The sequence below is a fragment of the Cervus elaphus genome, chromosome 18, assembly GCF_910594005.1.
Source record: "Cervus elaphus chromosome 18, mCerEla1.1, whole genome shotgun sequence".
Taxonomy (NCBI): domain Eukaryota; kingdom Metazoa; phylum Chordata; class Mammalia; order Artiodactyla; family Cervidae; genus Cervus; species Cervus elaphus.
In genome coordinates this window covers 108,058,889-108,071,211 of record NC_057832.1, presented here as the reverse complement: position 1 = coordinate 108,071,211, position 12,323 = coordinate 108,058,889, and the positions used below count along the sequence as shown (strand labels likewise).

At 37.6% G+C, this 12,323-nt stretch overlaps 1 protein-coding gene across 2 annotated transcripts in view; it reads right to left on the bottom strand.

Annotated features, from left to right (window-relative positions):
• Positions 1 to 12,323, bottom strand: part of TRIM24 (tripartite motif containing 24) — a 107,598-nt gene that overhangs the window by 48,123 nt on the left and 47,152 nt on the right. For both annotated transcript variants that reach the window (XM_043871913.1, XM_043871912.1), the window contains exons 3-5: positions 9,263 to 9,410; positions 3,811 to 3,943; positions 282 to 398 (exon numbers count right to left, since the gene is read on the bottom strand). In XM_043871913.1, the coding sequence (XP_043727848.1) occupies positions 282 to 398; positions 3,811 to 3,943; positions 9,263 to 9,410 (398 nt within the window). The remainder of the gene's footprint in view (positions 1 to 281; positions 399 to 3,810; positions 3,944 to 9,262; positions 9,411 to 12,323) is intronic.

Genomic DNA, 12,323 nt, shown 5'->3' with positions numbered 1-12,323 from the left:
AATAGCAAATAATTAAAAATTATTATTAATATTTACCTGATAAATGAGCTGTTAATAATAACAAAGTTTTTAAATTTCATGGCCGAGACTAATACTCTCAAACTTTCCAGAAATTCAAAGTTTCTGGACAAGTCTTATCAGCTCTGTGTTATTACACCCATCTGACAACTCATTTGGATGTACTTCACCATGAGTTGAGCAAACTGTCTGTTCTTAAAATTAATATACTTAATACATTGTATATAAAGATGATTTAAATAATACCACAAATATAAATTTACCTGTTTTGGATCTGATTTCCTGTGAATTTTATATATTTTGTTTTTTCCATCAGTTTGGTGATTAGTGTATCTATGATCACTTTCTGATTCTGAAAAGCTTCTTCTATAAATTGGTATCTGAAAAAATAATAAGCAAATTATTTCACACAAATATGTCTGTCTAAAATGAGGAAAAGCCCCAAAGCAAACAAATAATAGAAGATCAAGATAATGGGTATGCTTAGTTGCTCAGTCGTGTCTGACTCTGCGACCCCATGGACTGCAGCCTGCCAGGCTCTTCTGTCCATGGGATTCTCCGGGTAAGAATAATGGAGTGGGTTTCCATTTCCTTCTCCAGAGGATCTTCCTGACTCAGGGATTGAACCTGGGTCTCCCACAATGCAGGGCCATCTGAGCCACCAGGGAAGCCCACTTGTATGATAATGGGTATAAAGGATGTAAACAATAATTAAAAAAAAATACCAAATATATCCATAGAAGGCAGCTTTTCCCTTCATTATCCCTTAAGAACAAGGGAGTCTTTATAGATATTACTAAATTAAAAGGACTCTTCTGATCCAACTTTTCACTATGACTATTTCATTAATTTCTGCATTGTATCTATCATATCCTTTTTGCTACTGACTTTGGGTTTAATTTACTGTCTTTTTTAACTTGAGATAAATGTTTACTTTATTTTTTATCCTTAACATAGAATATATGCATTTAATGATAATTTCCTCTAATCACGGCTTTAGCAGTATACCTCAAGGATACTTTCATTATCATTCAGATAAAAATATTTTCTATTATCTATTGGAACTTCCTTGATGCTTTATTTAAATTGATTTCTAACTTGGGCTTCCCTGGTAATTCAGCTGGTAAAGAATCCTCCTGCAACACAGGAGACCCTGGTTTGATTCCTGGGTCAGGAAGTTCCCTTGGAGAAGGAAAAGGCTACCCACTCCAGTATTGTGGCCTAGAGAATTCCAGATTCTCTGCTTCCTTATTCAGCCTGGAATGTTTTAATTTGGAAACTTTGATCCATCCATGTTTATTATAACTACAAATATATTTAGAGATCTACCAACCTATCAAAGTATTATTAAATACCACTTGCTCTTTGTTCCTTTTTTCTTCTTTGGTCTGAGTTTAGACTAATTATTAATTTTTCCACTTCCTCTGTTATCATGATAATCATATTGATTTTTACTACTCTTTTAGTAACTACTTTCTGCATTAGAAAATGCATATTTTGACTTATCATCTAAGATTAATTTATATTTACTACCGTCTTCCTAAACAATGCTAAGGACATGAACTCCATATCCTCCTAACACGTCTGCTGTGTGACATATAACACACACCTGACACACACTAAGACATTATTGTCAAGTCAACACTTATTCTGATTTACTCATACTTACTTTAACTACTACTCTTTCCATCACGCATCACCTACTGTTTTTCTTCTGCCTAAAGTGCTTTTGTGAGTATTTACCAGGGATATATTCTCTGTTTATTTTGTCTGAATATGTCTTTCTCATTAACTCTCATCTCTGAAGAATATGTTCACTGGGTATAGAATTTTAGTTTTATAGTTATTTTCTTTTTCAACTTCAAAAATATTACTTTACTTTTAAATTATCCCGCTGAGGAGTTATGAGGCTTCTAGAATATGAGCTAGATATCTTCACATTACAAAGTGCTAAGCCGTTATACTCTGCCCTCAAATGCTGCTTCCTTCCCATTCTCTCTCTCCTTCTTGGAGCCAAATTACACACTGTGTTACATCTTTTTGATCCATTTTACATCTTTCTGTTTATCATGCTAATTTTGATGTTTTCTTAATTTTCTTCCAGTTCATGAATTCTCATTTACTAGCATGTCAAATCAGCTCTTAAACCCTTTACTGAGTTAATCAGTTATTGTAATGTTAATTTCTAGACATTGTTCACATTGCCTTGTACCACATTGCCTAACATATTTGGTTATTTCTAATTGTGTGCTGAATCCATTTTGCCAAACTCATTATTAAATAGATTTGAGGTCTAGGGTGATGTCTTCTTCCAGGGAGGATTCACATTTTATTCTACCAGGTATCTTGAGGCACAAGCAGTATGATTTCAGTTTAATCCAACTTTAGGTACTGGTTAGATTTGATTCTGCATTTTAGTTCTGGTGAGGAACTATTTACTAACTAGTTGATCTTTATCAAAATAGTGTCGACTTTCAGGATCCCAACGCAAGGCAAGGAGAAGCCTTTAACCCTTGTGACCCCGGAACTCCAATCCCTGTCTTTTAGGTGTGAGAACTTGTTAAAAGCATCCTTCAACCTCTAGGCAAATGCTTCAAAGGGGAAAAAAGCCTGTACCATTCTCTGTCCCCACTGCAACCCAATCCTGATCTAGTAATTATTGTTGATGTTCAATCGCTAAGTTTGGACTGACTTTTTGTGACCCCATGGACAATAGCCTCCAGGCTTCTCCTGTCCATGGAACTTCCAGGTGAGAGTACTGGAGTGAGTTAATAATTCTTTATTACCAACTCTAAAATATCCATGGTTTCTATATTTTGTCCATGTTTTCTAGTTACCGTCACTGGTATAGTGAAAGTGAAAGTCGCTTAGTCATGTCTGACTCTTTGCGACTCCATGGATGATACAGTTCATGGAATTCTCCAGGCCAGATACTGCAGTGGGTAGCCTTTCCCTTCTCCAGGGGATCTTCCCAACCCAGGGATTGAACCCAGGTCTTCCACACTGCAGGCGGATTCCTTACCTGCTGAGCCACCAGGGAAGCCCCTGAGTTACACTGGTATAAGCTCACTGGTATAGTTGGTCCAAATTACCTAGTCTGCCACTACTGGAAGCCTAGACTTTTTAAAGCCAATTGTATTTATATCAGCGTATCATAATCTTACTGTTTAATTCAGTTGTTGCTAACTCAAATGCCAATGGAGGACAGATGTAAAAGTTAGCTGTAGTAGGAACTACGATGAATTAGAGAAGTATGACTATTTTAAAGAGGACTAAAGTTAAGTCCAGTCAAATGCTGACATGAAAATATATGGCACCTAGGGCTACAACAGATTCAATTTTCTTTAAAAACAAAACAAAAAACCGAAACGAAAGACTTACAAATTTTTTAAATGTAAAATCTCATCTACAATGCTGGCAACTAATTCTATATATTTTTAAAGTGTGCAGGCCAGTGGTTTTCAACTGGGGTGATTTTCCTCCCCAGGGCATTTGGCAATATCTGGAGACATTTTTAATTGTCACAATTGGGAGAATGCTACTGGAATCTAGTAAATAGAGGTAAAACACCATAAAATTAAACACCATACAATGCACCAGATAGGCCCTACAACAAAGAATCACTTGGCTCCAAAGTCAATAACACCTAAGTTGAAAAATCCTTTAATAGGTCAACATACTGCTAGCCAAAGGAAACATTTACAGACTGCCATTTTGCTGTGATGCCAGCAGTCATCTAGTCCTCCTAAAGCTATATTATAAATCTATGCATATAATCAAAGATGCAGGTACCTATGTTCTTTATGTTCTAGTAACTGGCAATCCCGACATGTCAGTTTGTCACATGTTTCACAGTAAAGCTTCAGCTGCTCCTTCTTATGAAAAGGACAAAATACTGGTCGTTGACTGGTCACACCAACTGCCTCTGTAGAGACATGCAGGAGGGAGCAAAAAGAAGAAAATTAACATAATTAAACAGTAAATAACTATTAGAGTGTTCATTTAAATTCAAATCCACTGAGATGTAAAGGAGGTACAGCTTCATCACATCACCATCACCACTAGGTTTTACAGACAGTAAAATATCAAGTAGTTTTTTCATTTCTGGAGGAAAAGATGAACTTTTCACTTTAAATGTTAACATTAAAATTAATTCATGAGAAAAAGAAAGTGTGTAGCATAAAAGATGTCTTATGAAAAGTTATGACCAACCTAGACAGTATATTAAAAAGCAGAGACATTACTTTGCTAACAAAGGTCTGTCTAGTCAAAGCTATGGTTTTTCCAGTAGTCAAGTAAGGATGTGAGAGTTGGACTATAAAGAAAGCTGAGTGCTGAAGAACTGATGCTTTTGAACGGTGGTGTTGGAGAAGACTCTTGAGAGACCCTTGGACTGCAAGGAGATCCAACCAGACCATTCTAAAGGAGATCAGTCCTGAATATTCATTGGAAGGACTGATGCTGAAGCTGAAACTCCAATATTTTGGCCATCTGATGTGAAGAACTGACTCATCATTTGAAAAGACCTTGATGCTGGGAAAGATTGAAGGCAGGAAAAGAAGGGGACGACAGAGGATGAGATAGATGGATGGCATCAAAGACTCAATGGACATGAGTTTGAGTAAACTCTGGGAGTTGGCGATGGACAGGGAGGCCTGGAGTGCTGCAGTCCATGGGGTTGCAAAGAGTCAGACATGACTGAGCGACTGAACTGAACTGAACTGATGAAATAAAAGAAAAAAATCTTAAGAAAATAGCCCAGATAAGTGAGTGAAACCAACTGGAATTCTCCTTATTCCAAATGTAGTTTTTGTTTTTAATGTGCGATGCAGAAAAATCTAATAAAAATGTACAAAAGAGGTGATGGAAAAATTATTTCCCCACTTTTGCAAAACTCCTAACAGAGGATACCCACTGACACAGAGATAATCATAAAATGTACATTATTACATTGCAGTCATCCACATAAAACTTCTTAATTAGTTATCTAGGGTGGAGATAAGACCAGGTAATGCTTCTGTTACAACATTAAATGGAAACGCAGAATACAAATAAATAGAATGACTGATTAAACAATACTAAGGTAAGCTGATAAAGGACAGAAATGGTATGGACCTAACAGAACCAGAAGATATTAAGAAGAGGTGGCAAGAATACACACAAGAACTGTACAAAAAAGATCTTCACAACCCAGATAATCACGATGGTGTGATCACTCACCTAGAGCCAGACATCCTGGAATGTGAAGTCAAGTGGGCCTTAGAAAGCATCACTACGAACAAAGCTAGTGGAGGTGATGGAATCCCAGTTGAGCTATTTCAAATCCTGAAAGATGCTGCTGTGAAAGTGCTGCACTCAATATGCCAGCAAATTTGGAAAACTCAGTAGTGGCCACAGGACTGGAAAAGATCAGTTTTCATCCCAATCCCTCAGAAAGGCAATCCCAAAGAATGCTCAAACTACCGCACAATTGTGCTCATCTCACACGCTAGTAAAGTAATGCTCAGAATTCTTCAAGCCAGGCTTCAGCAATACGGGAACCGTGAATTTCCAGATGTTCAAGCTGGTTTTACAAAAAGCAGAGGAGCCAGAGACCAAATTGCCAACATCTCCTGGATCACTGAAAAAGCAAGAGAGTTCCAGAAAAACATCTATTTCTGCTTTATTGACTACGCCAAAACCTTCGACTGTGTGGATCACAATAAACTGTGGAAAACTCTGAAAGAGATGGGAATACCAGACCACCTGACCTGCCTCTTGAGAAACCTGTATGCAGGTCAGGAAGCAATAGTTAGGACTGGACATGGAACAACAGACTGGTTCCAAATAGGAAAAGGAGTCCATCAAGGCTGTATGTTGTCACCCTTTTTATTTAACTTATATGCAGAGTACATCATGAGAAAAGCTGGGCTGGAAGAAGCACAAGCTGGAATCAAGATTGCCGGGAGAAATATCAATAACCTCAGATATGCAGATGACACCACCCTTATGGCAGAAAGTGAAGATGAACTAAAGAGCCTCTTGATGAAAGTGAAAGAGGAGAGTGAAAAAGCTGGCTTAAAACTCAACATTCAGGAAACTAAGATCATGGCATCTGGTCCCATCACTTCATGGCAAATAGATGGGGAAACAGTGGAAGCAGTGTCAGACTTTATTTTTTTTGGGCTCCAAAATCACTGCAGATGGTGACTGCAGCCATGAAATTAAAAGACGCTTGCTCCTTTGAAGGAAAGTTATGATCAAACTAGAGAGCATATTAAAAAGCAGAGACATTACTTTGCCAACAAAGGTCTGTCTAGTTAAGGCTATGGTTTTTCCAATGGTCATGTATGGATGTGAGAGTTGGACTGTGAAGAAAGCTGAGCGCTGAAAAATTGATGCATGTGAACTGTGGTGTTGGAGAAGACTCTTTGAGAGTCACTTGGACTGCAAGGAGATCCAACCAGTCCATCCTAAAGGAGATCAGTCCTGGATGTTCTTTCGAAGGACTGATGCTGAAGCTGAAACTCCAATACTTTGGCCACCTCATGAGAAGAGTTGACTTGTTGGAAAAGACCCTGATGCTGGGAGGGATTGAAGGCAGGAGGAGAAGCGGATGACAGAGGATGAGATGGCTGGATGGCATCACTGACTCAATGGACATGAATTTGAGTAAACTCCGGGAGTTGGTGATGGACAGGGAGGCCTGGCGTGCTGCGATTCATGGGGTCGCAAAGAGTCGGACACGACTGAGCGACTGAACTGAACTGAAGGTAAGCTGAGGGGAATTAAAAATAAAATTAATGAACTAAAAATATGTGGAGGGCAACTAGATAAATTTAGGGATAAACACAAAAAGTTAAACTACTGTCTAGTTTATCAAAAAGAAGGGAAAACAAAATTCTGGAATAAAAGGAAAATAAATAACCAGACAGAGAAAGTTAGCAATATATTAAAAGAATTTTAAAAGCACAATACAACAAGACCAAATGGAATGAATCCCAGCAAAGCAAAGATGGCTCAATACTGTCATAGCTTCCCTGTTCCCATCTCCTTGAGGTTCAAGTCATCTGGGCATCACAGTAGATGATGGGTAGTCAGACATCCTTGCTTGGCTTGGGACATCCTGGTTTGTGCCTGCTCTTCAGGAATAATTATATTATTATAATTATTATAGCACCTGATTTAGATAATTAACATGTCACCCATTTATAGGCTTCTTTTATTTATGAGGAATTTTGATTCTGACCCACAGTCATCCTCGTAGCCCTAAGTCACATCATGATCAGCCTGGATGATTGAGAAGTCTGTAGAGAGCACCACATAAAGACAAGCCTCTCAGACTTTTTCATCTCTAGAGACCTATACTTCATTTTAGCTATTTATACCGTTTCACATATATCATGGTCTCACCCTAGATTTTCTATTGTCTGTTACTATTCCATTTCTGTAATCATAAATTCAAATATCCCACTCTAATAACTTCTACTTTCTAACTTTCCAATTCTTCAACTACTCTCATTATACCTCACTGATATCTCCAGTCCCTAACCACTTCTATCCCAACAACTTCACTTTCTTTCTACAGTTAAAACTCCAAATTCTTCATGTCAACACACGCCATTATCCGCATCATTTACCCCTTGGAAATCCAACTAAACTCCAACCATAAATAGTTCAATTCTTCTCTATAAACATCACACTCCAGGGGACTGACAGAGGAAGTTTTAAGTGCTATATCAAATGCAACCTTGATGCTACCAAGTAATCTTATTTCCAAAGCTAGAGCTCTCTTTCAACTGAAGCTATTTCAAGTATCCTCCATGTCCCTTACCTTTTAAGTCCTTAATTTTTCTAATCTCTTTTTCAATAGACATTGGACTTCACAGAAAAACAAGTCTTTCTAGTACTAATCTATTAAATTTACCTGATACTATACCTGGCCTTTTCTCTTTTTTCTTCATTGGTGTTCTTGGAAATTATATCCCTTTTCCTGTGTCTCAGAACTCCTAGCCCCATCTTTTACTACACTTCTTGCATCTTACTCTCAGATACAATCAGTGTTCTCCCTCTGGAAATTTGTGCCATGTGCTTTGGTTTTCTCCACCCTTCTCATTTATGTGATGAACTTCTATTCACCTTTGAAGTCCCAGATGTGGCTTTCAATGTAAATCCTCAAGTCTACGTTTGATACTCCTTTCATGTGCGTCTACAGAACTTATGAGGCTAAACTATGATCGCTAATCTTTTCATAGTCTTCATCATACTGATACCTCCTGGAGGGTGGGAAGTGCCTGTCTTACTCACTCCTTCATCTCTTTAATCTAGCAAAGTTCCTAGAATATAGAATAGACATTCAAACCCTTGTTGACTCAGTGAATAAAAAGCAGTGAATTAATTTTTAAACAAAAATATATTAGTGAGCCGTAAAGATGAACAAAGAGCTGATAAATATTACAACATGGATAAAACCTGAAAACACTGAGGTAAGTGAAATAAGCCAGACATTGAAGGACAAACACCATATGATTTCACTTGTATGAGATATCTAGAGTAAGCAAATTCATAGAGATAAATCATAGATTAGAGGTTAAAAGGGGCTGGAGAGGAGAGGGGAATGGGTAATTATTATTTACTGGGTACAATTTATTTTGGGGGTGCTACGGAAGTTTTGGAAATAGTGGTGATGGTTGCATAACACTTTGGATACAATTAATGCCACCAATTTGTACACTTAAAAATGGTTAGAAAGTCAATTTTTAAGTTACATATATATTTTACTATAATGTATTAGTTAAGTTTACATTATAAGCAACACAACAAAAATGCAGAAACCATCATTACATAAACAGCAAAGCTTCTTTAGTTACCTACATAATAAATATCACGAAACAGGTTTAATATAAGAATATCAGTGAGAAAAAGAGTTGTAAAACTTCTTTTAACTCACCCACCCCTTATCATCTTAAAAAGAAAGAGATAAAGAAATTTTAAAAGCAACTTTTTTTTAGTTATACATTCATACCAAATCAAGGCATTTATAGGAGGAGGGTTGTGAATAAATAATGCAGAAGAATTCTAAATCTACTCAACATTTACTTACCAACATTTACAAGTATTCAAGTTCAACTACAATAGACTTTCTTGTATTAAAAGAAAGAGTATATTTAATGTTTACAACTGTATCAAAACAAGTTAGTATGGGAAGGAAAGAATGATCTGGGAAGGACAGAGAAAAAATGAGATTTAAAAACTAATTTATTACCTGGAGATACTTCCTCTTTTTGTCTCACAGTGTGGTCTTTTGTGAATTTCACCCTTTGATGAGCTCTGATGCATGTCTTGCAGAGCCATTCAACACACTCCACACAAAACCCATTAGCTTCTGCATTGTCCTCACAGCTTGTACATACCTAATAAAAGAAACATGTCCCATCAATTTTTGAGAATAAAGAAAAGGTGGTCACACAACTAACCACACATAAATGAACCCATACTTACCAGATGAGTAGTCTTAGGCAGGTTACTTAGAATGCTCATCTTAAAATAATGGCAATAACATGAATTTTACTAAGTGGTTATGAAGAATAACATGGGGGAAGTCAAACATTATTGGAATAATCACACTAATACGAAACTACAGATTGAAGAGCGCCATAAAGGAAAGGTATGAGAAGCTATAAAAACATATGATGGGCGAAAGTCACTTGTGAGTAGGGCTGAAGTATTGGGGAAAGTGAGGAGAGATCACCCAGGCAAGGCTTTCTCTGAAGAGATCATATTTGCACCAAGATAAGAAAGCTGAGTCATCAATTACTGGTGAAAGTCTTCTAGGCAGAGAGAAAAGCATGTACCAAAGCCTCCAGCAAGAACATGGCAGGTTCAAAGAACTGACAGAAAGCCAGTACACTAAAGTGGAGAGATCAAGAGGAAGACTGGCAAGAGAAGAGCTGATGGCAAGGCAGGCAGAGGCCAGACAATCACATGACACTTTTGTTCTTTGTCTGAAGAAGTCTCCTAAAAGCTTTTAAGTAAGTGATGTGGCCAAAAAGTGCATTTTTAAAATCACAGAAAGTGCACAACTGTCCCTGCAGTGTAGAGACCAGCCCAGAAAAAGGGCAAGTGTTTCTGCTCAGAGGAAGTAGGAGCCCTCTGCAGTGCCGGAAGTGGAGATGAATGAAGATGTGGGCAGTAAAGCTGACTGGTTTGGAGGGTGCCCTGGATATGCGAGATGAAGAGACAGCAAGGGGTAGTACCTTTTCCCCAGCTTGTATAACTGTGTACATGTTGGCCCTATTTTCTAAGAACAGATGCTAAAGTAACACAACACATAAATAGTCCTCATAACACCATTTATGATTGGGAAAAAAATGTTTTCCCCTCAGTCAGTGGTTTACATTAGTCAAATTCCAAATACCTGGATAATACTTCTATAACCCAAACTTGCTCTTTCTCAGTTCTTGCCTTCCACCTTTCTAACATCATTTGATGCCACTCTTATATCCTAGAAATCATTTTGATTCCTTGACACTTCCAGATCCTCTTATCTCCCAGATTGCCTCTTTGGATCCCACCACTACTCTTTCTCCTCTGGATTCTGTAAATTTTTGTTAGGTTTAAGGATTGGTCTCATCCACTCCCTCAGCTTCAACTATCATCTCTATAATGATGTCACCTGAAACTTAATCTCTACATTCTGGAGCAAAAAGGAGTAAGGGATTTCTATACATACTTTTAGGGAAGGATGTCCACTATAAAAAGTAAAACTAAAAGCTAAGTGTTAAAGCATACCATACTACTGCTTATCTAAGAAAGACGCAGATGAGCTGGAATGACTTATTTGCTTAAATCTTTAAAATAACATAAAATTACTTAGATTATAAAACAATATTAAAAGTGCAAGGATAAACCATAAAAGAAATCAAATGGTTAGCTGTAAGATAAGAGAAAAAACAGGGTAGGTGAAGATGGAGATAGAAGTTTGAGTTCCCTGAAAACATTCTGTGTCATAGATTTTTCTTTGGAACCAGTATATAAATATTTTATATGTAGTTTCACAAATTTCAAATTAAAAAAAAAAAACCAACTAAGTTCAGTTCAGTTTAATCGCTTAGTCGTGTCTGACTCTTTGTGTCCCCATGGACTGCAGCATGCCATCACCAACTCCTGGAGCTTATTCAAACTCATGTCCATCAAGTTGGTGATGCCATCCAACCATCTCAGCCACAGTCCACTCCTGGTCTCATTTTTCCTGACTGTATAGAGCTTCTCCATCTTTGACTGCAAAGAATATAATCAATCTGATTTCAGTATTGACCATCTGGTGATGTCCATGTGTAGAGTTGTCTCTTGTGTTGTCAAAAGAGGGTGTTTGCTATGACCAGTGCGTTCTCTTGGCAAAACTGTTAGCCCTGCTTCATTCTGTACTCCAAGGACAAATTTGCCTGTTAATCCAGGTCTCTTTTGACTTCCTACTTTTGCATTCCAGTCCCCTATAATGAAAAGGACATCTTTTTTGGGTGTTAATTCTAGAAGGTCATGTAGGTTTTTATAGAACTGTTGATCTTCAGCTGCTTCAGCATTAGTGGTTGGGGCATAGACTTGGATTACTGTGATATTGAATGGTTTGCCTTGGAAATGGAGAGATCATCTGTTGTTTTGAGATTGCATCCAAGTACTGCATTTCGGACTTTTTTGTTGACTATGAGAGCTACTCCATTTCTTCTAAGGAATCTTGCCCACAGTAGTAGATATAATGGTCATCTGGGTTAAATTTATGTCCATTTTAGTTCATTGATTCCTAAAATGTTGATGTTCACTCTTGCCATCTCCTGTTTGACCACTTCCAATTTACCTTGTTTCATGGACCTAACATTCCAGGTTCCTATGCCATATTGCTCTTTACAGCATCAGACTTTACTTCTATCACCAGTCACATCTACAACTGGGTGTTGTTTTTGCTTTGGCTCTGTCTCGTCATTCTTCCTGGAGTTATTTCTCTACTGTTGTCTAGCAGCTTATTGGGTACCTACCAACCTGAGGAGTTCATCTTTCACTGTCCTATCTTTTTGCCTTTTCATCCTGTTCATGGAGTTCTCAAGACAAGAATACTGAAGTGCTTTGCCATTCCCTTCTCCAGTGGAGCATGTTTTGTCAGAACTCTCCACCACGACCTGTCCATCTTGTGTGGCCCTACATGGCATGGCTTATAGCCCTAAAAAAAAAAAACCTAAAGCCCTAAACAAAACCATAAACAAAAGCAAAATGAAACAAATGAACCTGCCTATCAAGTGGGTGACTTAACCATATAGGGAAAAATTACTTAT